Source organism: Eptatretus burgeri, chromosome 12 (genome assembly GCF_056783735.1).
Source record: "Eptatretus burgeri isolate ZD-2024b chromosome 12, Ebu_testis_v1, whole genome shotgun sequence".
NCBI classification, from domain to species: domain Eukaryota; kingdom Metazoa; phylum Chordata; class Myxini; order Myxiniformes; family Myxinidae; genus Eptatretus; species Eptatretus burgeri.
The window spans coordinates 10,012,320-10,039,553 of record NC_140972.1 but is presented as its reverse complement, the minus strand read 5'-3'; the positions used below and the strand labels follow the sequence as shown (position 1 = coordinate 10,039,553).

The following is a 27,234-nucleotide window of genomic DNA, read 5'->3' as shown; positions in this document are numbered from 1 at the left end:
GTTACCTTTGGTGTGGTTTTCTTTCCAGAAAAGAAAGGTGAAGAAGCTGTCTCACTACATGAATCATTGAATCAACGGTAGGACGTTGGGCAGGATAACGGGATACAAGTTATGAACTGATTAAGGAAAAATGTTGAGAAACCAAAAATCACACGTGATTAATTTCAACCCAACAAGCTTTTAATTACCTTTGCAGAATTGGGTTCACCCCTGAACTCTCATACAGCGGTCCGATAAATAGGCTTTTGTGTTTTAAACGATTCAAGTTGCACACAATGTCAAGAACCATGCTCTTATGGAGCACCTCCAGTGCATGTAAGAGCTTTACCGTGGAAATTACAATAGTGAGTGCTTTTCACTCGACTCTCTGCTGCTCGTGTTTACAAAACTCTTCATATCACAACAAATACTGCACAATACAAGGAGGGTCCAGGGGCTGTACGTACGTATCGATGTGCTTTCATTCCCACAAATAGCGAGTGCAGAAACATGACATCATATAAACTACTTCATGTTAACACACCTCACCTCGACTAATCTTCCTTTTTCACTCCAGCCAAAACTTCCATCTCTTCCATTATCTGCCACGTTGCTCGCTTCCTTTCTTTTGCATTCCTCACCCTTTTGTGCCCAACCGAATCACGAGGATCGCTTTGCTTCGTCCGTGCGGTTTGTTCAACCCGACGCTCTGACCCACCTTTTCCAAAAGTCTCCATTTGTCGCATGATCTCTCGCTCCTTTATGACCATCAAGTCCTGACTTATTTGCTGTTTTTCTGAAGGCACTTCATTCGAAACCAGCACACGTTTGACGCACTCGGTGGAGACGGAGAATGAGGAAGCGAGATTTTCCAAAGTCCAAGTTTGTGGCTCTTCCTTGGCGAGAAACCTGAAAGAAAGGAATACAATTATTTCCTTTAAACGATCAAAAATTTAATACATCAAATGGATATCACAAAGATTTTTGGATGCTCGCCATCTGTTGGACCACCAAAATGCAGGTGCACACGTCATGCATCTTTTATGCGATAATCCAAGGAGAAAGACGAACTTGGAAAAAGGGAGCAACATGCAATCTGTTGCGCTTGAAGGACATGCGGCTGTGATCGGAGATGGGAAATCGAACGAGCGTGGTTGCATCAAGATGGAGACCAACGGTTGATGTTTTGCACACGGTGCAGATATGACTAACACGTGGCAAGTCATCGCTTTATCACAACCACAATACACTTTGGCAAATAACTTGAATACCACAAATCAACATAAGCCACCATCTGTGCTGCCAATGTCTGCCAACATCGTTGATGCGAGGGATCTTTGGGTTTCCCCCGAGAGGTCGATCTGCTATCTGCAAGCTGTGAGTCTGTTTGAGCAGAACAACATATCGGTGTATATTGTGTTTCAATGCCCAGTTACCTGCAGAATACTTGATTAGAGTTGGATTTTATTGATTTTTTTTTTCAGGAGCAGACAACTGAAAGCCTTCAACCCTGAAGGAGCCTACACGAATCAAGCGGAGCCAGTGAGAGGTACACGAAGCTCAAAGCAGAGGACAGTGGGGCTCCGAATCGATTGAACAAAGTGGCGACGGTACACACCAACATTGAAATGTGTTGATGAGCAAGTTTTTTAAATTGCCATAATTTTATATTCCTTGATTTAATGAACATTTCCAGTCATAACTTCCCAAATGCAGGTCAATCCAGTCATGACTCCCCAAATGCAGGCATATTTAACTTGCACAGGTAACCAGCATTGCCCAGCAACACTGAATTCTTCCTCCCACCCCTTCCTCCTCCTACCCAACCTCTCCCTCCAGACTTCCGCCCCAAACCCACCTTCGTGACCCACACCCATGTTTTTATTTTGGCCCATGAATTAACACTGCACATCGAGGTTTTAACTATCATGGCATTTACCACCTCTGCAATATTTAAAAGTTTACTGTGTATCGTTTTTGTCCCTATCTCAAGGGTGAAGTAACTTTAAAAATTAACTTCGTGTATCCAGATCTGGATCGTCACCAAAATTGAATCAATTTGTCTGTCACACACTCAACCTGTCCACCAAATTTCGTCCAAATCCGCTGCGAGGCTCTATAAACGTCACAAACGAAGGAGCCGTTAGGTAATTAATTATACTGTTAGCAGATCGGGGTTCGAGTTTCGCCACGAGGGGAAGCACTTGAGTTCCTCCCGAACACCCGGTCCTGAGGCCACCGAGCACGGATAACTCCATGCTTCAGCATGTTAAGCAATCACAAACGGTACTGCCAATCCTGGCAGGGTGTTACTGGAGTCCCTTTATAGAGAGAGTAGCGACAACTAATGATTTGACGCCATTTTGAGTCCATTCAGTGCGGTGCGCGTGTGGAGCCGCCGTATGGCGCTCATGCATTGAACCGTGTATTCCATTATGTTCTCTATGTATGAGAGATGGGAATGGTCTTTTCCATGTTGATAATGAACAAATTATGTGAAGATGACAAAATAGAAGATTTATGACAACTAAGAGCCAGATGATAAAGAAGAAATTCACAGAGCTGGTTGTGATTTAAGTCACAGACATTTAGAATCATGACAAAGAAGGAATGAACTCGACAAGTACACGTGCTGCTTATTTCAGCCTCATTTTAATTTCAGGGAGGGGAGAGCGAGACTCGAACTCTCACCTCCCTGCTTATACATGTACAATGTACAATACAATGTTAAGAGTTATCTTTGTATTTCTGCAGTTGTTTGACCTTGTTTATCATGTGTGGGTATATATTTGTTTGTTTAATTTTCATATTTAAATTATTAATCTAAACTTTGCTGCATGTTGCCGATCATACATTAATCCCACCAAAAATAGAGTAGCCCACCCCACCCGGCCCCCTCATTCTCTGTTTCCCTCATTTCCCTTATGTTTCCCTCATGTTTTCCTCATTCCCTGAAGGTAAAAGCCAGTCCCAACCATTCTACACTCAGAAGTTAGATGGGCTCCCTTCTATGCTTCTATGGGGTGTCAACCTGTTTAGTATCCTGAGATCTGGCAGTCTACACCCACACCAATAGATTTTAAATCTTTGGTATAACCTACTCTTAAAAGCTAGGGTTGGGGTTAGATTTAGGTTTAGGGTTAGGGTCAGAATGAGGGTTAGTGTTGACCCTAACCCTGCCTTTGAAGAGTGGGCCGTGTTAGCCCGTTCTCCTTTCATTCGTCTTTGTTTTGACTTTAGTTTCACTTTGACTGAGTCTGAGTCTGACTTGAGACATCATCAAGACCCTATATTAATTGATCCAGCTCGAAGACTCTAACTCAAACTTAATTTTAAATAAAGATGCCTTCCCCTTCAAGTGCTAATTAATCCACGAGCAATGGACAACAAGCCTGGAAAGCCAAAGCAAAGGCCAGTCTCACTCGCAGCACACAAATATACGCATATGGGACCATTACCACCATCACACTGACCTGGCAGAGAACTGACGAAGAAGTTGCTTTCCATCCAACACGACTGACTCTGTTCTCCCAGATTTTCCGTCTTTTAGCATCTGATGGACATCTATACATCTTGAATCCCTTTTCCATTCTATTTGTGCACCCAAAGGCGCAACAACCTGTCATTTTGTCATAAAATCGATGTAAAACACGAATGAGAACGCGCTCCGTACAGCGGGAACGTTAAAACGCTGACCGATATGCGTCCGATCCTGTCCGCGATGGACTCAAAATGGCTCCACGCAATCACGTGACGAGATTTTTCCAGACCCTCAATGTCGCTACTCTCTCTATAAAGGGACTCTAGGTGTTACCATTTCCAGTGGATTGACCGCACCATGTGTGTTTCGTGCCCTCAGGGCGTACTTGCGTTAACGTGCCTGTTCAGGTGCAGCTGAGCGGAGCTGCCAAGTTCGCACCGGCTAACGAGCAAATCACGGGGAAGAACTTCCCAGCTAGCACGACGTGCGGACAATGCTGAATCAATGCAGGAAAAGACGTGATGAATTGGGTACATTTATAATACAAGCAAGTTTATTACAAATGGGTGAGGAAAGGTACGTGGAACAAAGGTTTTAACACATGAAAATATGTACAGCAGGGGAAAGCAAGGATGGATGAGGTGTGGAAAAAAAAGTTACATACAAACACAAGAGACACAGTGCAGAGTTACCCCAATCCTAAAACTTCTACAATCTTTCATTCTTATCTATGTTAAGAAAACAGGTGCCATTAGAATCATGTGTAAGAGAGAGAGAGAGTCAGAGAGAGAGAGAGTCAGAGAGAGAGAGAGTCAGAGAGAGAGAAAAAAAAAGAAAGAACATGAGGTGCTTGTGACCTTTACCAGGCAGGGTTGATTGACCAACACAAGCCAGTCACAGAGGAGGGGTAAGGGGGTAGGAAACTGAAGGTGTCTAATGGTGCGTAGTTTGGGGGGGGGGAGCTGAAGTGGAGAGAGGAAGGTGTGAAGGTATGGCTCAGGGGAGTTGGAAACAAAGCAAAGAAAGTGTGAGAAGATAAGCGAACATAAAGTATAAAGGTCTGTATGTATAACTGATGCTCAGTGTGGTGCCTCGCTCTCTTGCCGTCCCACATTCCGCTCCATGGGCTCTGTTCCGTCCCGCCCTAAGAACGCACCAATCAATCGAGCCGAGCGAAGCCAGACAGCCAAGAACACTCCGCCAGAGAACCGAGCAGGGGCGTGTACCTAGAGTATGTGGCACCCAGACCCAAGCACCTACCATGATGCGTGTGCTCCCCCTGGTCTCCTGCCGGTCCAGAGGGAGGTGGTGACGGTGGTTGAGTGATAGCAGCGGCGGAGTAGCATAGCGGTTGGTTATGGCATGGTGGTTCGTGGTGGTTGAGGCATCATGGTTGTGGTGGTTAATGGCAAAGATAAGTGAGCTTAGGTTGTGGTCTGATGGTGTGGTGATTTTTATAAAGGAATCTTGATGGTGTATGAAATGTTGCAACGTTGGGGTTCGAGTCTGGTGAAGTCTGAGGTTGAACGTCTGTTGGATTATGGTGCGTGGTTTTAATGGGAAAGTGCACACCTATGCAAATGAGTTGCCTCCTTTACTGTGGTCTGTGGGGTACATGCATGCATGCATGCATGAAGAAAAGAGGTTCGTGTGTGCAGCCAAGCAAAATAATGTAAAGAATGAAAGATGGGTAAAGAATGGAAAGAAAAACACGACCTGAAGCCCTTACAATGCATATTGTCCCAGAAACCCGTTACACATAATGAAAGTGACATCTAAAACAAATATGAATGAAATAACTGTCTCGGACCTGCTATATGTTGTGTGCCATTGCTTTGGGGGAATGCCAGTTTCACAGAACCGCAACAATGCTTTATGGATTTCCTGCTCTTTTCAAAATCTCAGAACTGCCTTGTCGAATTGGGAATGCTTCTGGTTCAAATGACCGAAAATTTTCAGCAGATCTGACATGCCAATCCCCCATGACTTCAATATTATGAAGGACGCAATCTCGGTCCTTCATAAAGAGGGAATTTTAAAAACATGATGGTTCAAACCAAGCAACTTGTAGAGCACTCACTCAGTGGTGTAAACACTCAAGCAAGCAATCCAATGCAACGGTTGAAGCAAGCACTGTATCGTCATGGATAATAAAAACAACAGTTGATACGGAACGGCTGGCTTGGCAAGCAATTAGCAATACAAACAGCAATTCAGGTTTGGATTCAGGATTCAGCAATACAAACAGCAACACAAACAGGTTTGAAGCTCGATCATACAGAAACCGTTAAGACTTGTGCCAAGGCAAGGCATGTTTAAATAGGCCGAATCAAAATGATTGCTAAGATCCCTGCGAGGTGAAGTTGGGTCGACCAAGGATAAACCTTTCATGAAGGTACGCCATTAATCATCTACAAAAGGGGTGTTTCAATTTACCCAAATACACAGTTTTCATTCATACACAACCTTGGAGTCCCCTTAGTATGCGTGCAAAGCTTGGGGTCGCTAGGTTTCATGCTGTTGGAGGAAACACAGAGATACTGATTGATTGACACAGACATTTATTATTATACCAGCAAATACCACCCATCGCTTCGCTGACAGGAATACTAAGAGGGGGTGGGGGAAGGGAAGGCAGTGTGAGGTGAGAGGAAGGGAAGGCAGATGTGCAGTGGAGCATTAATTATGATTCTGCATAGAATAATAGTGAAGATGGAAACAAAGTAATGTCTGAAATCCATTTTCTACTGGTCATAACATAAATACCACCCAGACATGTCCGGAGATAAATAAACACCGCCAGACAGGTCAGGTCAGGTGTGGGAGCAGCGTGTCGCTGCGTCCACTTTCCGTCGGAACTCCAGTAGTCCGAGAGCCAGCGAAATTTATTCAACCAGAAAGAGACAGAAGCTTTGACCACACGAGGTGGTTGATCATGTATTGCTGACCAAGGATCGCGATTGCTGCCGGTTTGTAGCCTGTACCTTAGGCCTACAGGTGACATTTCCGTGTCACCAAAATTGGATTTATTCAACCCGAGAGTGACAGGGAAACTAATTATACCATGACATGGGGTAGGGATCACAGTTGACCAAAAGGTAGTTGACAGCAATTCTAAAGGTGGTGGAGAAAAGGTAGTTGACAGCACGTTTTCCAAGACAGCATTTTATTATGGGGTCACGTGACCATATTTATTCAACCTGAGAGTGACAAGCATGAGACTTGCTTGGTTCATATAATCTATGGTTATTGCCAAATATGAAAATATCAATGACAGCAATTTCACCCTGTACTTTGACCTTGACAGTAACCTTTGACCTTGACCCAGGTACAATATACCAACGCTATTCAACTCAAATGTGACAAGCATCGAACTTAGTTAAGCTTGATCTAAGGATATTGTGAAACACCAAAATACCAATGACAGCAGTCTTTTCATGTACTTTGACCATGACAGCATCCTTCGACATTGAACCCGTAATAATTCCAAATTAAATTTAATGCCAAATTTAACCAATGCCTCGACATAAAATAACCTTAAACCATGGCAGAAAACTAAGGCCCGGTTTCTCAAAGCGGAAGACGCATCTTGGACGTAAGACACGACTTACCGCTTCGAGAAACCGGGCCTAAAGCTTCACTTCCCATAGCACTAATGTCGGTTCTTCTTTCTTTGTCATCGTCCAAGTGGCATAAAAGATCCATACAATTGATCAGTATTGGTCGTATTGATCAATTAATCCGTTTCGGATTCGCTCCCACTGTCACCACTCCAGGGTTCACCATTGGTATCCGGGGAGAGAGTGTCGATGGGCTGGTCTCGATAGCCGTGGACGTATTCCTCGACATCAGTGTCGCACTCGTAAGGATCCTCTTCAGATTCCTCCGTCCCTGGCACAGTAGATGAAGGCTTCTTCAGCTCTTCGGGTAGTGCAGGCCCAAGAAACCACTGAAATGTGTAATTTCCAGTTGCATCCATTTGCCAGCCATAGTTGATGGGATTGATTCCGGCCGTTGGATTCGCCTTCGAAGCCGACGTCCACATCAAGGAGACGTAGTGAGCCCTATTGAGATGTTGCAGCAGGGTACGTTTGCAGGGGGGGAAGGAAGCGCAGTTGATCTTCCACGCCCACCATCTTGAAAAAGGCCTCTGCTTGCACCTCATTGATGCATTTTGCTTTTTCATTGCCATACACGTGGCAAACGAATCGTTCCAACCCCAGCACATCCATTTCGTCGCCACACAAAGACTGAAGAGCCTTGACGTATCCTTTTTGCATGATTTCAAACGGTTTCTGTTTTCCTTTTCGGTAGAAAGCAGACGTGTAGTCGTATCCTGTTAGGGCGTGAAAACCAACGACAGCCTCTGTTGTACCTGCTTCTGTATCCTCCAGTACGTGAGCGATTTCAGACACGTTGATGTAACGGCGATCGTTTCCACTTCCGTAGTCGAGTATTATGCGGTGGGGATGTCTTGCAGCGACTGGCAACAGTATCACCATAACGTCCGTGTCCGAGGAACGTACGCTCATGTCACCTGACATCGCCATTGCAGCATGGTAGGCAATGAGAGTGTCTGCTTCCTCGTGTTGACCCTGATACTGTGGTGGAACGGACACCACCAACAACCCCATGCTGTTCACCTTCAGTTCTATACAGTTTCCCCCGTTTGAGATATACACAGTTTTGCGGTCAATGATTGCAGCATACTGCTCGTTCTGGACTTCTTCAATCATGAATTTCAAAAAAGCATTCTTGAAACGATAGTTTTTGAGGAGCTCACTGCCATTCTTTTTTCTGCTTTTGTTCCGGCCCTGTTGTCACAAAATCCTCATCACAGCCACCACCCCGGTTCCTCCTCTCCAGATCCTTTATTGATGGCGTAACGTACTTGTCAAGAAGTAAATGCACCTCCATCGCGATACCGGCACTCCTATAAATGTTGTGAGAAAAACCATGTTCTCACCAAATTTAGTGTCCCGCCCACAACGTCACGTGACCTTTTTTTTCAGGCTCCCAGGGATTCGTTGGCGAGTCGGCACGTGGTGGGTGGGCCGCGAGAGCGCCGGGGCGCCATTGTTGGCGACGGACGTGGCTCTAAGATCGCGAGTGGAAAAAAGATAGAGCGCTCCGACGTGCATGTTTTAATGCAATTCCAAGTGATTTTAAAGACTCTCGACAGCACCGTCGCACTGATCGTTGATAGCTCCGTCTAACGGAATGAGTTAAATCTGGAAGAGTGTGATCGTTATTCCCGGATAGTGTTGAGCGGAGTTGTGAGTTGTACGACCTGTTTTTTGGAACTCTATTGTTGCCAAGAGTTCTGGCAGGTTTTTGTGCTGTGTATTCAATTCTGTTACCAGCCATTTTTGAGATAGATCCAATAAAATATCGTGCCTACCCTAAGAGGCCGATTTGAAACAGTGGTGTGTTTTGTTGTTCTCTTTGTCCACACGTGGACTGCTTGAAGCTCGGACATTAACGTCAGTATTCCGTGCTGGAAGATATCAAACAGCCGGGATCGCGACAAATGTGGCCTCGTCCGGGATAATTCAAGGAAGAGACATTCGAACTGAGACAGAAATTCCACAGTGGGCCGCCATCTTCCTTCATCTGATCATCGTTCCCTCACCAGCAGACGCCATCTTGGAGGAACCTTCTCACCAGCAGACGCCATCTTCGAGGAACCTTCTCACCAGCAGACGCCATCTTGGAGGGACCTTCTCACCAGCAGACGCCATCTTGGAGGGATTTTCTCACCATAGGACGCTATCTTGGGTTTACGCCAGTCATCGGCCAACAACAACAACAACAAAAAAAACGTGAGTTATTTGTACGTTGCATTTTTTCATTGGCAATTTGATGTGCGGTGGTGATATTGGGTATTTCGTGTCGTATTTTCCCAACAGAGTGTTCTGTGCGAATTACGTGCATCATCCCAATATTGTTTGCCTCCCGTGTGAATTGCCCCGTCCCATGTGGTGAAAGATATTGCTGAAATATTTCGACCCAGCCTCCTTTTAGACTTAGTGTTTTGTGCCCTTGTCGTATGATAACTCGTAGCCAAACCATGAGAAGTGGAGAACTCAAATCGGCTGGAGAAGTGAGAGATCAACCTGATCAGGTTGACAGTCACGTGGGTGTCGATGTGGGCGACGCAATCAGCCTTGACCCGGTCACTGAACCCGATATGTTAGGGAGCGATTCCATCATGACTAAATGCATGCGTTCGACCTTCTGGTCCCGGCTTGAACCCCGGTTCAACAACTCGACATGTATAACAGGGAGAATGACAGGGCAGAGCCTGAGCGACTCAGGGAGTATGACGCAGAGATAGCTGAAAGAGCAGCGGCAGAGGCTGAACGTGTCAGAGAGCATGAGTGGCAAATGTTGACTGAACGACAGCGGGCAGATGTGTCTGCTGCACCAGTCCCGGAAATTGTTCATGTTCGTTTGACGGACTGGACGGGAGACACGAAGCCAGAAACGTATCTGGAGATGGCGGAGAAGTTGTTGACTTCCGGTGGCATTGATGAGAGCTTGTGAGTCGGCCATCTTGTTAGCCATCTATCTGAAAAGGCGAGGGAGGTATATGCGAGGATGGCAACCGAGGACGTAAACGAATACTGGAAGTTGAAGGCCGAGATTTTGCACGCCTATGCGGTGTCTGCATGTATTTATTGGCGTAATTTTTTCAGTTGGACTCGTCAGTCCAGTCAAACCTATTAGTACACCAGCCAAACATGGAAAAGTCCTCCAGAAAACGATTTCTAGTGCATTTTTTGTTAATAGCAGGCATCCATGCTAGATCAATCAGTCATAGGGTGGGGAAGAAAATGGAGGTGGATGCCACCCTCGATTTTGACCTTAAACGTCATTTTCAAGGTCAAATAGGTCAAATTTTGTGGGGTTTTTTTACATTGTGCATGAATTGACATCAACTTTGCCTCCTCTATCCATATAAACTATTTATATTTTCAAAAACATGCATTTAGCCTGTTTAATTAACAATTGAATTTTAAGTTTTACACATATGTGTATGGCATTCTGAAACACAAAAATGTGATTTTCTCAATGTGTTTATTTTGCATGTTAAAGTAATTTGCACACCAAATCTTTTTGGTTTAAACTATCACACACATTCAGTATACTAATTAATCACTGTAAAATCCTAAATAAATTTTTTGCAATGGCCACTCGCTTTATCTTTAATTCAATACTGTATAGCCCCCTCTTGTGGCAGTCAGATTTGTTCTGGTACATCAGCCAACATCTGATTTTATGGTGAATTGCTTGTTTATAACAGGCATCCATGCCAGATCAATTATAGTCATCGTGTGGGGAAGAATTTAATGTTGGTGGATGCAACCACTGATTTTGACCTGAAAGGTCATTTTATCCTGGACTTTTCCCCATTGAAAGCTCATTTAATGTTTATATTTGCAAAAAGATAGTTATACTATTGCTGAAGTACACAGTCTCTGCAACATGCAACATTGTGTATTATATGCCTTAATGTACGGCCCTACATGCATGATGCGAAACAGCAAACTTTATTGATCTGAAAAAGGGCTATACGGTTTCGCCATTTATCCATCATTACAATGTGTTTAAAATGTTAATTAAATTCATGTAATGTTGCTGAGTGTGACGAGCTGGGTGACACAACGGAAAGGGAACATACAGTATTGGGTGTGTCGCATAAGCCTACATGTACATGCATGTGTATCGGCATGAGGCTCTTGGTATGAACCTACTGGCCAGTTGGATTACAGCAGTCAATCGCATCACATCCGCAGGCAAAAGTGCACCTGAAGTTCTCTCTGAAACAAGTACATCGAGCTGTTCTGCATTTTGATTTGCATCCACAGGCTACCAGCTCCAGGCAGGCTTTTGGGATTGGGGGTAGCCTTGTCCACACGGCTTTAAGGCAACCGCACTCCTTCCTCCAAGCTGAGGTGTCTGTCGGCGATGAGACATCTATGTGTTCCTGGTCTGCTTGCAACCAAATCTTTGCCTGATAATTGGCGCGTGTAGCGTGAAGTTCCAGTGCATCCCTTGTCGGTGGTAACATCTCTAGTCCCTTCTTAGCCTTTCCAAAGAGTTGGAGCCTGGCATGGTTGACGGTTCGTTGGTCAGGTGTCCCATACAGGTGACACAAACTGTTCAATAGGTGCAAGGTCTCCCTCATGACCGATCCCCTTGACAAGAAGTGGTTGGCTTTCAAATGCTTTCCAGCATGACCACTGAAATAAGATGTTGTGTTACAACCTGTTAGCGCATGGAAGTTGAGTAGGTTTTCCCTCACAGGTTATGTCAGTCTCTCAGATACGGCATGTAGTGGGTAACATTTCTGATTCTTTGCTGTTCCAGACACCATCCACACTTCGGATATTCTTGTTGATACAAAGTGTATCAGAAGTAGCATGACATCTGTGTCTCTGCAGATTACGAGCACTCTTTGGTATACTTCATTAACTGCCTCACACAAATGGAGTATCAGCCTGGTATCAGCCTCTTCATGGTTTCCGTGAAGCCTGGGGTCATCTCTCCTTGTTGACCTTGCAGCAGTAACATCTGTAAATCCGCCTCCGGTTACCAGCTCAAATCGCCCGGGCAGATTTTTACCTTTCTTTACGATTTCCTCAACTAAGAAATTGGCAAGATCAGCTTTGTTCTCATCCAAGGCAATGAACTGGACCCAAACCTGTGGGAGTGGGACATTGGGCCCATCGATGAGCTTGCGGATTGGTATCTTTTTTCACAGTCGCTTTGAGCGAGTCACCGCCTTGATGGAGCTTTCCCCGATGTAGTGATCAAATACTACATCAACTCTTGTTGTGTGCTGTCCAAAGTGACGTGTTACAGTTTTTACAAACACATCAGCATATTCACCAAATGTCTGACACCCAACAGGCTTTCCTAGAGCTCGGATGAGGGTGTGACCATCTATAATCACACATGTCTACTTGTCAGCTTCTGGAACTTCAGGAGGTACTTGTAGTCCTGCCATCAATATGTTAATCAGCTCTGACTTCAAAGCAGAGTTCATCTTCCCTCCAACCTTGGCCAGAGACAGTGGGATTGGAGAGAGTTCATGCTTGAGAATGGTCGCCATTTCCAGTGGTCGCCCGGCAGTGACAGCATTGAGCAATCGCTGCAGTAGCTTTCTGTCAGCTTTGATTGTTTTCTGTACATTCTGTTTATTAGATACATTTGCCTTGTACAAATCAGCGAAGGTTTTTGAGTGGTGCTTCCTGAGTGTGTCATGAAACCCGACAGTTCCCTCAATCAGCCATAAGAACGTTTCTTTGTACATAGTACTGCTTCAACGGTACGGGGCAATACATGTGTAATTTGACCCAAATGTGGTATGATGGTCCGTTTTACGGCATTCCATCATTCCAAACACAATTTTAGTATGTCCTCTGAATAGTTGCTTACCGATTAACAATATGGTTTAACTCAAATCTAAATGTGGAATTGCCAGGCTCAAACTTAGACCAAATAAAGACTCCCGTACACAGTGTATACCAGCCGTCAAATAAGACATGTAAATGCCCCGGTCCCGTTTCCTTAATGTGCCCAGATAATTGTTGTATGTATATATATATCTCTAACCAACACATGTCTTTTTTTTATCAAAGTTACTCACTTTTGATGTGCAGTTTGCGTCAATTATGTACACTGCTTGATAAAGCATGGTCACAACACCAAACCGCCATGTTGGAATTTCTTTGAACAAATCTGCCACAAGAGGGGGCTATATAAAGTGTTTAAGAACAAATAAAACAAGTGGCCATTGCAAACAAAATAATTGTTTGGTATTTTACAGTGACAAAGTAGTTTATTGAACATGTATGATAGTTTAAACTAAAAGATTTGGTGTGCAAATTACTTTAACATGCAGAATAAACATTTCGAGAAAATCACATTTTGGTGTTTCATGATGCCATACACATATGGGTAAAAAATAAAATTCACTTGTTAATTAAACACCCTAAATACATGTTTTTGATATTAAAAATAGTTTATATGGTTAGAGCGAACAAAATTGATGTCAATTAATGCACAATGTAAAAAACACAAAATTTGACCTTGAAAATGACCTTTAAGGTAAAAATCAAGGGTGGCATCCACCCACATTTTCTTCCCCACCCTATGACTGATTGATCTAGCATGGATGCCTGCTATTATCAAAAATTGCACCCCAAAGTTAAAAAAAAAAACATGTTGGCTGGTGTACTATATGAGGAACATTCGCGGGTCTTGTTGGAACAGCTGCAGAGATGGTTCGAGGGGAGCAGCGTTGAATTACCTCCAGCGGTTGTGGAACTCCTAGTAAGTTACCGTATCGATCAACAGCTTCCGCCGGACTTAGCGTTGTTTCTTGTCGATAAAGACACCATTTCTTTGTCAGACTGCGTCAAGCTTATTGATAAATATGTTTTGACGTGCAAAATGTTGTAAGCCACGCAGTCGCATTGTAAGACGGAGGATTCTGCGGTCAAGACCGCCCCCCCCCCCGGCGGCTGGATCGAGAGGAAGGGTTCCCCAATGCCCTCCACTGGTGGCGGTCGCGAGCTGCAGGCCAGGGCACGGCCCTGGTGCGACTTCTGCAAATGCGTGGGGCACGGTGGAGACCGCTGCTTCTCGAACCCAGCTAGTCCGGCCTATCGAGGCAACCCGGCTGTTAAATCGGAGGGAGGTCAGTGGAGATCATCAACTGGGCCCTCGCGCATGACGGTGGCATCGGTGACAGAGGTCACTGCCACCGAGGTTAATTCCATTCATCCTCTGTATCAGGATTATTCAGGGACAGCCTTAGTGGGTGGCCCTGATTCGGTGGTGAAGTTTAAGGCCCAATACCTTCGGGATACTGGGGCGACGCTGTGTGTTCTCCGGGCGGGGGTAGTTCGTCTCTCAGATGCATTATACCGGCGAGTATATCGTCCTTCGGGGCATTAACCAGGTTCCTGGCCAGTATCCCCTTGCTCTCAGAGGTCCGGAGTGGCATTTTTACGGGTCCGATGACCTGTGCGGTGGTACCCTACTAACCGGTACCGGGGGTATCCTTGCTGATTGGCAATGATGCAATGGCCAGGGATGAGTTATTGACTCTGACCTGTGGGGTGGTCACTAGATCCCAGAGCAAAAAGGCGGAGAGAGTGGCGGAGTCAGACATATCTTCACTCTGGCCTGAGGAGCCTCGCGCCTCGACTCCAGCCTCCAACGGTGACGTTGCTTCGACTGAAGTCCACCCGAGCCTCCAGTCAGGCCAACCTCAGGAGCCGGGCTCATCAGGGACGGTTCCCGTCTGTGACACGGGGACCCTAGCTGCTTGTTCGCCAGTCGGCGAATCCGGTGAGGAGGATCAGTCCTCCGAGGCGGTCAGCAACCCCAGTTCTGTGTCTGAGGTCACTCCCGCATTGTCTGTGGTAACCAGTCTAGTGGAGGATCAGGTGATCCCCTGGCTCTTGTTCGCGTACCGGAGTGCTCCGCATCGGAGTACCGGGTATACTCCCTTTTTCTTGCTGTATGGTAGAGAGCCCAGAGGGCCCTTGCGCCTCCTGTTTGAACGTTGGGTAGAATCCCCGCCGTCCACAGAATGTTCCATACCGGACCACATCCACGAGACTTGCTCGAGGATACACGATGCCTTAAAAGTAGCCGGTATCAGCCTGACGGATCAAGTCGTAGAGCGAGAGCTCCGTTACAAGAAGGCGAAGGCGGTGAGTTTCAAAGCTGGAGATCCGGTTTTGGTCCATCTGCCACATGCCGGAAGGCCAATGGTAACCTCTTATCAGGGGCCTTATTTCATCCGTGAGAAAGTCGGGAGCCATACTTACGTGGTGGACATACCAGACAAGCGGATAAAAAAACAGATCACCCATGTCAACGCGTTGAAGCCGTGGGCGGGGCAACCGCACATGGTCGCTCTAATAGGTGCCGCGGAGCACAGCAGCGACCTCCTAGGTGACGGAGGCAACGCAGGATGCCTCCCGGAGTATATCACTCCAACTCCCCTCGAGGAGTCCTCTGACCCAACCCAATATTGGGTGGATCAAAGACCCACGAAAGATCAGTTGCCGCAGTTGGAGCCTTTGCCTCAACCTCAATATCTCTATATCTCTTTCTATCTCTTTGCTGATGTATATATCTCTTGTATATAGGGAAAATCCTCTATATCTCTTTGCTGATGACTCCACCCTCTGCCGTACCATCGGTCATCCCTCAGACCGGCAAGCAGCAGCTTCTTCGCTCACTGCTGATGGCGATAAAATTACAAACTGCTCCAACACGTGGAACATGTCTTTCAATCCGGACAAATCTCACTCTCTCACGATGTCTCTTCGAAAGGACCGTTTAGAACCCCCCCCCCCATCCACTTTCGCAACAATCCTCTGGAAGAAGTCCTTTCTTTCAAGCTTCTGGGTCTCACTATCTGCCATGACCTTTCCTGGGAAAGCCACATTTCAAACCTCGCCTCCAAAGCCAGTCGCCGACTGGGAATCCTCCATTGTGCAAGGTCCTTCCTCGACCCACCTGAGCTCCTGACCACTTACAAAGCTTTTGTCCGCAGCCTGGTGGAGTACTGCTCTCCCCTCTGGGCTGGTGCTCCTGCCTCCCACCTTTCTCGACTTCACGCTGTAGAAACCAAGGCATTTCGGATCATTGGCATCTCCCGCAATGAGGCTGAGTCTTTGGGCCTCTCACTCAATCACCGCAGGTTGTTCGGTGGTCTTTCTGTCTTCTACCGTCTCCTCACCAGCCTCGCCCCCCCCCCCACCCCCGCTCTCTCTGCGATTTGTCCCCACATTTCCACAGGGCGCTCAAGGTCCGCCAACAATCCCCTTCTGGTAAAACTACCAAAATCACGAATCACTGCTCACCTTCACTCTTTCATTCCTCTTTTTTATCGGCTTTGGAATAAGCTCCCTCACTCTCTTCATTCCCATGCTTCTCTCCAGGCCTTCAAAACAGCTGTTCACCACCACCTCTTATCATCCCCCATCCAAATCCTCGATCTTTTCTACCCCTGATAATCCATCCAAGCCCACCTCCTTCAAATTCCCTGCTTTCCTTCCTGAAAGTCCCTGTAATGTCCATCTCCTATTCCCCATGTTACCCGTCCCATCCCTCTCCCTTCCACAGATCTCCAAATGTCTCTGTTCCCCACTATTTTGTCTTTCCCACTCCCTCCCCTCCTGTCTCATGTCCCCCTTGATGTGCGTGGTGTGTTAGCTGTCATACGAGCCTCGACAAGGTATACAAAAAAAAAACACAGAAGAGAGATATGCAGGTGCTGTTTCGGGGCTATCCTAGTCTGTTCTCCGGCGAGATTGGAACCATGAGAGGTGTTCTTCATAACAGACACCGGTGACCACCCACCCATACGCCAATCATTCTACCGTGTGTCCCGGGAAAAAAACTGACGTCATGAGACAAGAAGTCTCCAAGATGTTGGATTTGGGTGTCTGTCGACCCAGCAACAGCGAGTGGGCCTCTCCGCTCATTTTAGTCAAGAAGGCAGACGCCACTTGGTGGCCTTGTGTCGATTACCGTCGCCTCAACAGCGTATCAAAAGGGGATTCGTACCCGCTACCCCGTCTTGACGACCTGGTTAATCGTCTAGGGACCGCGAGGTTAATCTCTGTCCTTGATGCCATGAAAGGCAACTGGCAGATCCAGCTCCCCGATCGGGCGCGTGGGGTCAGTGCCTTCTGCACGTCTTTTGGCCACCTTGAGTTCACGGTTATGCCGTTTGGAGTCAGGGGCGGTCCGGCCACCTTCCAGCGAGCCATTAACCGGATTCTCGATGGGCTCGAAGAATTCGCTGTGGCCAACATCGACGACATCGCGGTGTTCTCCCATACGTGGGAGGACCACATTAAGCACCACCAGGCCGTCTTTTCACAACTATGGGAGCACGTGACTCTCAACGCCGCCAAATGCCATGTGGGGCGAGGCCGAGTGAAGTACCTCGGTTATGAAGTGGGCAGTGGGCAATTGGCTCCGGTCAAAGCCAAAGTGGAGGCCCCAGTGGATTTTCCGCCGCCCGCCACCAAAAAGGCTCTCAGACGATTCTTGGGAGTTACCGGTTTCTACCGGCGGTTCATTCCGTGGTTCTCAGAAATCGCTGCTCCCTTGACCAACCTTCTCCGTGGCAGTAAGAAAGGATCCATATCTCTTCTGTGGACCTCAGAGTGTGATGCGGCGATCGATGCGCTGAAAGGAAGCCTTGCCAGCCGATCGGTTCTAAGGGCCCCTGATTTCTCCTTGCCATTCCAAATTTTCACCGATGCATCCGATCTCGGGATCTCAGCCGTGCTCACACAAAACAAGGATGATGTTGCAAAACCCGTCATCTACTACTCTCGCAAGCTGTTGCCCAGGGAGCGGAACTACAGTACCGTGGAGAAGGAGCTCCTCGCTATCATGGTGGCAATCCAGGTATTCGCTGTCTACATTGGCCATGGACCCATCACCATCTACAGCGACCACCACCCGCTTGGTTGGCTCAGCAAAGCCAAAACCTCCAACCAGTGTATTCTGCGCTGGGCGCTTCTCCTCTCAGAATACGACCTCACAGTCAAACATGTGAAAGGAGTGGAGAACAGACGAGCTGACCTCCTTAGTCGCCATCTAGTAGACAAGGAGTACCAAAGTTAAGTTAAGCCCACAGGCGGAGAGGGGATACCGGTTTGGGGCCCCTTTGTTCCTCCCGAAGGAGCCTTGCTCCTCGGTCCGTTTTCCCTCCTGTAAACGCTTTCCCCAACTTAAGTTTAGTTCCCTTTGTCTCTCTATTGTGGTGCGGGTGATGGGTAAATATTAATGTGGTGTAGTGTGTTTAATATTGTGTTGTGGATGAACATTGTTTATTGTACAAGAATGTTAATGATCACCACCATCATATTGCCCTGTGATTTGCAACTAGTACAATAACTGGTTTCAAAACGCCGTTTATCCGACGGGTTTTACTTTAGGTGGGGAGGACTGTGAGAAAAACCATGTTCTCACCAAATTTAGTGTCCCGCCCACAACGTCACGTGACCTTTTTTTTCAGGCTCCCAGGGATTGGTTGGCGAGTTGGCACGTGGTGGTTGGGCCGCGAGAGAGCCGGGGCGCCATTGTTAACGACGGACGTGGCTCTAAGATCGCGAGTGGAAAAAAGATAGAGCGCTCCGACGTGCATGTTTTAATGCAATTCCAAGTGATTTTAAAGACTCTCGACAGCACCGTCGCACTGATCGTTGATAGCTCCGTCTAACGGAATGAGTTAAATCTGGAAGAGTGTGATCGTTATTCCCGGATAGTGTTGAGCGGAGTTGTGAGTTGTACGACCTGTTTTTTGGAACTCTATTGTTGCCAAGAGTTCTGGCAGGTTGTTGTGCTGTGTATTCGATTCTGTTACCAGCCATTTTTGAGATCGAGCCAATAAAATATCGTGCCTACCCCTTGAGGCCGATTTGAAACACAGTGGTGTTTTGTTGTTCTCTTTGCCCACACGTGGACTGCTTGAAGCTCGGACATTAACGTCAGTATTCCGTGCTGGAAGATATCAAACAGCCAGGATCGCGACAATGTGCACCATTATATCCCTCACTATCGACCGATACGTTGATTGCTTCTGGCGAGGCAGAACCTCGTATAGAATAAGACCGCCATCAACGAGATAAACCGAGGGCCGCACTGAGAGCGAGATGTCCAAGAGCGGTTCTTTCTGTTTTCCTTCCAGAACTTTGGTGAGCACTGACTTGGTCGTCTTCGTCACCGACCCGTCACTGTCAGCGATTGACAGGGGAATCGACGTAATTGGATGGCTCAGTAGATCTCTGAGATCCATAACTACTCACATCGCGTCCATCGCTAAGACGTGAGCGAAGGCATCTCTCACACCTTCGGTACCAACCTTATCACATTTGATCGGTTTCCGAGTGTTTTCCGATGCAAAGTTTTGCACTATGGTGCGCTTCACAGCTTTTAGAAATATTGACCCGTCTTCTGCGCACTCAAGCAGAAACTCCGATCTTGCCAATTTTCCGCGATGACGAGTTGTGGTCAGGTACTTGGCCGTCGCTTCGCGGACACTTTTCCCCGTAGCCAAGTTGACGAGGGCCTCTGGTGCGGCGGGACCGAAGGATGGCATGTTTCAATGAACATCTGCTTGAGACGGTCGGCACTTTCTTTGTCTTTCTTCACACGCTGCTTGCGCAATTGGTTTTCCGGTGTTTCTCCCCTCTGAATACCACACATCTTTCATCTCTGTAACGGCCATGCTGTGCTGTGTAAGGCTCACACACCACCGTCTAAATGCCTTCTCCGAATTGGTGAAGTGGACGACTCCGGTGGCTGCAGATGCAGCATCGCGATTTGCGGTCTGCTCAAGCGTTAGGTCGATCGGACTGTGGGAGTATGCCTTATTTGTACGTCTCGTGCTGAAGGCACCAGCTTGTAGTACATCCATTGCAGCTGAATCTCGTTGACTTAGCTTTTCCAAATAGAGTGAACCCCACCGAGCATAATTTGGTCTGTTCAAGGTGAAGAACAGATCCCTACGATGAGGTTGAACTGTCACATATAGGGCGACATCGTTGGTTCGTACAGCCCTTTGTAGCTCTCGGTAAATGCGGTTGATGAAGTACACGTACACAGCCAAATATGCCGCTGTCTTGCCAAGTGAGCCGTTCATGGTATCATGAAGAAACTGCTCATAGTCCTTGATGAGCCGCAGGAAATCTTCCTGTGTAGCCAGTTGGGCCAGTTTGTTCGTATCGTCCAAATCTGTCGAAATTATCTCCGAGATGACTTCTTCATACTGATCACGTCTGTCCAACAGGAATCATTCATATAGTAACTGCTCCAGGACACAATCTGTTATCTGGTGAATGTGGGTACATCGGTTATAAAATTTACCCTTCACAAACCCATTCAATGAACCGTCGGCAAGAACATAACCCTCTGTCAACAGATATTCCAAACCGGAATCGGATATATAGGTCCCAACTGCACCAAAAAATTATCGTACGACGTGAAAGTTACCCAGTAAAATGATAAGTTTATCAAACTTGGCCGCACGGAGAGCTTGAATGGCGAACGCTTTCATGGCAATGTTCAGATCGTACTAACTGGGTGCCACATTTTACCATTCTCTTCAGCCACTTTCAGAGATCATTCCATGGTCGCCTGAACAATCTTGCCAAGGGTTGGAGACTCATTTATGGGATCCATATAAGCTATCACTGTCATTGGAAGGCGGTCCTCCACAGACAAGGAATAAAATCCGTTGAACTGAGGCACCGTTTCATGCACGGACTTGATCACCCACAAAATATCCAATGCATTTGCTTCAATGAATTTATCGCTGTCGTTTGAAGTAGTCGCTGCCGAAAGTGAGAATTTGACTGCTCGCAAATTCAAACGGAAAGCAGGACACTCTTTCACAATGCCTTCAAAGGTTCTTCTGGCTCTCCCACTCACAGTTGACGTCTCTCTTGACGGGTCCTGCGACTATTTCGGCGTGATGTTCATCTGGAACGAATTGATTCTGGTAAGCTATGCCCACGGTAATGTGCAGACTGTTCTTGCCGTCCAGGGTTTCGGCATTCAAGTCAAAATTGTCCCAGGCAGTTCCTGAAGCAGAAATCAAGAAATTATCGTATCCTAATGCTTGAGCGAAATGGGGGCGTCCTGGGTAATCTTTCCAGGTTTATGCACATTGAACTGATTGCAAGATTCATCACATTCTCCCTCTCATCCAGCAATTAGTTTTATAGCCACTTACCAGTTGCAAGTTGTGAATCGGGCAACATTCCTGCCGGTGTCTCCTTTTCTCCTGAAGTACAGGTGTACGCGATTTCCGACACGAGTCTTTTGCATTCATCGTCGCTCACACAATGACCAAGTCTGTTCAGTACTGTTATTGCACTCTTGCTTCCTAACATCGAAGAAAGTCCAATACCTCGCGCTGTGTTTTTTCCAAGGTTTTACATTTCCCTGTGATACGGTATAGACTGCATCTGAAGAGAGCGCTTCACACTTTCTTTCCTTAGCGGCTGATGGTGCTTCGGCAACGCCACACAGTAGTGTTCTGTAGAAAAGTTTGTCGGCGAAGGTATTTCTGGGGCGGTTTTCTTCAGAGAATCAACGGTTGTAGGGCTCGGAATTTGGGTCTTCTCCATTTGTAGAATCTCCGATCGCAACATCATTGCACTCGATCGCACCTCCTGTTCATCCGCAGTGGTATTTTTCAAAGCCACTACTAGTCCCTGCAGCATAGTCTGATATTTCAGATCAATTGTTCAAATTTGCATAAAAGCACCAAAATTGGTACACATGTAGAATAATGTATTCCGAACAATTCTAGATCTGGAGCCACCCGAGATTGTGCCTTGATCAGCTTTGGCGACCATTTTCCAAAATGGCCGCCATTGTACTTTAGCGAAATTGGCTATATGCTCTTGTTTTCTTATTGTATTGGTGGTAGATACAAGGAAAGTGTAAAATTCAGTAAATTGACCATGGAAAGACGTTTTCAAATATTATGAGCCAGTATTTTCGGTAAAAAAGCCATTATTTGATTTGTAAATTGCTGCTCTCCTGAAACTTTTCGCTGAAAAGTACCCATTATTGCCTGGAGAACAAGAGTCAAATGATATTCATCACATTCAATGGGTTTGGAATCAACAAAAATTGCATTTTCGATGACATACTTTACTCTATTTTGAAAAGGGAACTGATAATGACAAACTCAGAAAATGTAGTCAAATTATTGCACTACAGCAACTACGGTGTACTGTCTACTACCATTCTACCAGGACACATGGTACACGCATACATCAGTCTAGTACAATATGAGTTTCTGAGCTCATGTGTACTGGCTCTGGATCAAGAAGTCAACACTTTTACAAGCAATGCGACTTGCATTTGCACATTCTAAGCTAGGTCGATATCTCAGTCTGTGTCTACTGCGTCTGTCTACTGGCATTCTCCTTCACAAGAACGCAGTTCAGTGCATTGCAGATTAGCCTTCTTGCATTTTCAGCGGTTTCTACAGCCTCTTTTGCAGCCGTACGACACCAGCTCGAAGCAGCTTTTTGAAGCCTCAGGGAGTGTGGTCCAGAGCGGTTCGTAGGACCCATCCTCTGTTTGCCACCAGCCTCAGCTTGTTGGTGATGGAAGCACGGGTTGAGGGGCCAAGACCTGCCCCCAGACATAGCCACCCTGGAAGACTGATCTCTTCACATGCTGTTCCAAAGCATCGTAGGTAGGTGGGATGCGCTGGACGGAGTTCCTCTTGGCGAAGAGTTTCTTTCTGGCCTCATTGACGTCTGTATATGGACTGGTGCGTTCATAGAGCACCACCACAAACCTTTCAATGCAGTACATTGTGTCATCCTGGATGTTGACTGGCGTGGTGGTCAGGGTCACAAGAGAATCTGTCAGTTCTGGAAACGAGTTCCATGTGGCCCAGGCAGATTTCTTCCCATGCCCCACGAATGCTGATACCGTGTCACATCCGGTCATGGCGTGGAAGACAGGGAGGGCACGTGCCTTCTGTGGACCGAGGGAGGCAGCTATTTCATGGGCAGGGACGTAGCGGTAGTTCTTGCCCGTCCCAAAGGCAATCCAGAGTTCATCCACGCATGCTAGAGCCTGGGCTACCATCACCGCCAATACGACGACGTCGGTGTCTACGGTTCGAACTTGAATCCGACGCTGGTCATGTTCTGCAGCATGGGCCACATGTAGCATGATGCGAGTGTCCGCCTCTTCTTGACCGCATGGAGCCAGAGAGCTTTCATCTTCCTGCCTTGGAAGGCAGATGACTGCTTCACCATCAGTGACTACCAGCTCCTTTGCCTCGCCATGGAAGGACTGCACCAGCACATCGGACAGGAAGGTGAAGAGCTCCACCTTGTTTGCGTCGACACGTAGGAAACACTGCCAGTTGGAAAATGGCCGCCAAAGCTGACCAAGGCAAAATCTCGAGTGGCTCCATATCCAGAATTGTTCAGAATACATTAGTCAACATATGTACCAATTTTGGTGCTTTTATGAAAAGTCAAACAATTGGTTTGCTATGCTGCAGTACTATAGTTAGACATCCCACAAGTCAATATTGGCAAAAGTTCATTTTCCGATTTTTTTCCGCGCAGGCCCTCTGAGCACCCGAACTTTGATTGCCTCCCCAGAATTTTCCACAAGGATTTGGGTTTGCACTAATCGATAGGTGTTGGTAGACACCTAGATGAATACGTTGGTGAAGAAATTTTTTGGTAAGCAATTTTTTCACAGATGGTCAATACAATTTGCTAAAATTCCCTAACTAATTACTCATTTGGCCTGCATACTTTCACTGTGGTTACACATGTTCATAAACTCCTTTAAATGTGGTGCGTTCTGTGTCCATTGCATTGTGGTCACCTGAGGTAACATATTTCGTCCCAGGTGAGCTGGCGAGTTGAAGACCCTGGAGAAAAGAAACGACGACACCTTGCCTTCTGCATTGCTTTCCTCCGGATCCTTTGAAGATAACAATAACAAATATGGAAGGTTGATATTACAACGGAAACAGCAGAACACGTTAATCTCTAAAAGCCTATCAATCGTCTTTTTGCAAGGAGTCGTAGCACATAGTGTACCAGTTTGACACGAGTATTACTGCTCCCCAAAGACTAACACCTTGTTGATAGGTGTGTCAGTGAAAGTTTTTGGTCTAACTCTTTCATGAACTGACTCATCCGAGCTGACGTTTGCCTGGAGCTGGTTGAAGCAGGAATTTATAATTTGCTCATGGTGCCAGGGATAACTCGCGTATGCTTTGCGAAGACACCATCAGATCTGTGACGTCCACCAACTAATGCTGGCAGACAAGACGCCCGGCTTAAGATCTGTCTCGTGGACACCACCCACAGTGATGCAAAGTCCTCTCTGCAGAAAACCAAAACGAGTTTATAGCTGCTCGGGAATCGAACCCAGACCGCTCAAAGAGCTCCACCTGCACAAATAGGGGGAATGGATGCATTAGGATACGTCACAGGCACGATAGACCAAATGGCCTTCATTTGTGTCTCGTGAACATTTGCAAATGGGGGAGACTAAGGGTGGTTTGCAGACCCCAGGTGGATGAAAACAGGCAAAATGGAGGGGAGGGAGAGGGAGGAATGAAAGGGTGAGGAGGAGAGGGAGGAATGAAAGGGTGAGGAGGGGGAGAGGGAGGAATGAAAGGGTGAAGAGGGGGAGAGGGAGGAATGAAAGGGTGGGGAAGGGGAGAGGGAGAAATGAAAGGGTGGGGAAGGAGGAGAGGGAGGTATGAAAGGGTGGGGAAGGGGGAGAGGGAGGAATGAAAGGGTGAGGAAGAGGGAGGAATGATAGTGTGGGGAGACGGAGGAATGATAGTGTGGGGAGAGGGAGGATTGATAGTGTGGGGAGAGGGAGGAATGATAGTGTGGGGAGAGGGAGGAATGATAGTGTGGGGAGTGGGAGGAATGATAGTGTGGGGAGTGGGAGGAATGAAAGTATGGGGAGAGGGAGGAATGAAAGTGGGGGGAGAGGGAGGAATGATAGTGTGGGGAGAGGGAGGAATGAAATTGTAGGGAGAGGGAGGAATGAAAGTGTGGGGAGAGGGAGGAATGATAGTGTGGGGAGTGGGAGGAATGAAAGTATGGGGAGAGGGAGGAATGAAAGTGTGGGGAGAGGGAGGAATGATAGTGTGGGGAGAGGGAGGAATGAAATTGTAGGGAGAGGGAGGAATGAAAGTGTGGGGAGAGGGAGGAATGAAAGTGTGGGGAGATGGAGCAATGAAAGTGTGGGGAGATGGAGGAATGAAAGTGTGGGGAGAAGGAGGAATGAAAGTGTGGGGAGAGGGAGGATTGATAGTGTGGGGAGTGGGAGGAATGACAGTGTCGGGAGTGGGAGGTATGAAAGTGTGGGGAGAGGGAGGAATGATAGTGTGGGGAGAGGGAGGAATGAAATTGTAGGGAGAGGGAGGAATGAAAGTGTGGGGTGAGGGAGGAATGAAAGTGTGGGGAGATGGAGGAATGAAAGTGTGGGGAGATGGAGGAATGAAAGTGTGGGGAGAGGAAGGAATGAAAGTGTGGTGAGAGGGAGGAATGATAGTGTGGGTAGAGAGAGGAATGATAGTGTGGGGAGTGGGAGGAATGAAAGGGGAGAGGGAGGAATGATAGTGTAGGGAGTGGGTGGAATGATAGTGTGGGGAGTGGGAGGAATGAAAGTATGGGGAGAGGGAGGAATGAAAGTTTGGGGAGAGGGAGGAATGAAAGTGTGGGGAGAGGGAGGAATGAAAGTGTGGGGAGAGAGAGGAATGATAGAGTGGGGAGAGAGAGGAATGATAGTGTGGGAGAGGGAGGAATGAAAGTGTGGGGTGAGGGAGGAATGATAGAGTGGGGAGAGGGGGGAATGAGAGGGTGGGAGAGGGAGGAATGATAGAGTGGGGAGAGGGAGGAATGATAGTGTGGGGAGAGGGAGGAATGACAGTGTGGGGAGAGAGAGGAATGACAGTGTGGGGAGAGAGAGGAATGACAGTGTGGGGAGAGAGAGGAATGACAGTGTGGGGAGAGGGAGGAATGACAGTGTGGGAGAGGGAGGAATGATAGTGTGGGAGAGGGAGGAATGATAGTGTGGGGAGAGGGAGGAATGATAGTGTGGGGAGAGGGAGGAATGATAGAGTGGGGAGAGGGAGGAATGATAGAGTGGGGAGAGGGAGGAATGATAGAGTGGGGAGAGGGAGGAATGATAGTGTGGGAGAGGGAGGAATGATAGTGTGGGAGAGGGAGGAATGATAGTGTGGGGAGAGGGAGGAATGATAGTGTGGGGAGAGGGAGAAATGATAGTGTGGGGAGAGGGAGGAGTGATAGTGTGGGGAGAGGGAGGTATCATAGTGTGGGGAGAGGGAGGAATGATAGTGTGGGGAGAGGGAGGAATGATAGTGTGGGGAGAGGGAGGAATGATAGTGTGGGGAGAGGGAGGAATGATACTGTGGGGAGAGGGAGGAATGATAGTGTGGGGAGAGGGAGGAATGATAGTGTGGGGAGAGGGAGGAATGATAGTGTGGGGAGAGGGAGGAATGATAGTGTGGGGAGTGGGTGGAATGATAGTGTGGGAGAGGGAGGAATGATAGTGTGGGGAGAGGGAGGAATGATAGTGTGGGGAGTGGGTGGAATGATAGTGTGGGAGAGGGAGGAATGATAGTGTGGGGAGAGGGGGAGAGGGAGGAATGAAAGTGTGGGGGAGAGGGAGGAATGAAAGTGTGGGGAGAGGGGAGAGGGAGGAACGAAAGGAGAGAGAGAAGAATGAAAGGGGGAGGTGGAAGTGGAGGAAGACCAACGAAAAGCCATATTTGCGTATGTAATAAATAGATAGCAAAAACTCCTACCGCAGAATCTTCTTTACCTCCAGCTCCTCGTCCGTATAATCAACCTCGTCCTCCTGCTCTCCCCATGGTTGGTCATCCTGAATTGATCCTTTCTTGAAGAGTTGTCTCTGTTGCCCGTTTCCGAGACCACCACAAGGCCCCACAACTCGGCCGACACGCACAAGCTGTGAGAACCGAGCCAGGAGTCGTGCCATGCCCGTCACGTCGTTAAACTTGTTTTCTTTAATACTTCATTTCATTTGATCAGCCGCAACGACTCTTCAACATGTGAGAATGGCCATCTTCTTCTTCTTCTTCTTCTTCTTCTTCTTCTTCTTCTTCTTCTTCATCTTCCTCTTCTTCTTCTTCGTTTTCTTCTTCTTCCTCTTCTTCTTCT

The 27,234-nt window shown here is 47.2% G+C and overlaps 2 protein-coding genes across 4 annotated transcripts in view; one reads left to right on the top strand and one right to left on the bottom strand.

The window, feature by feature from the left end:
• Positions 1-9,004, top strand: part of LOC147015062 (myocyte-specific enhancer factor 2C-like) — a 108,839-nt gene extending 99,835 nt beyond the window's left edge. The window contains exons 12-13 of one of the 2 annotated variants that reach the window (XR_015050211.1): positions 1,464-1,589; positions 8,473-9,004. The gene's annotated coding sequence lies outside the window, so the exon portion shown is untranslated. Of the gene's footprint in view, positions 1-1,463; positions 4,340-8,472 lie in introns of those variants that run through there. The other variant, XR_015050210.1, reaches the window with a different exon arrangement.
• Positions 159-27,234, bottom strand: NGRN (neugrin, neurite outgrowth associated). Of its 2 annotated transcripts, none has more exons than XM_085849442.1 (3): positions 26,859-27,213; positions 23,888-23,986; positions 159-888 (listed from the first exon to the last, which is right to left on the bottom strand). In XM_085849442.1, the coding sequence occupies exons 1-3, from the start codon at positions 27,050-27,052 to the stop codon at positions 534-536; spliced, it is 648 nt and encodes a 215-aa protein (XP_085705568.1). In that variant the 5' UTR covers positions 27,053-27,213; the 3' UTR covers positions 159-533. The 2 variants fall into 2 exon arrangements, with proteins under 2 accessions (XP_085705568.1, XP_085705569.1); XM_085849443.1 differs by having other exon boundaries at positions 769-888; positions 26,876-27,234.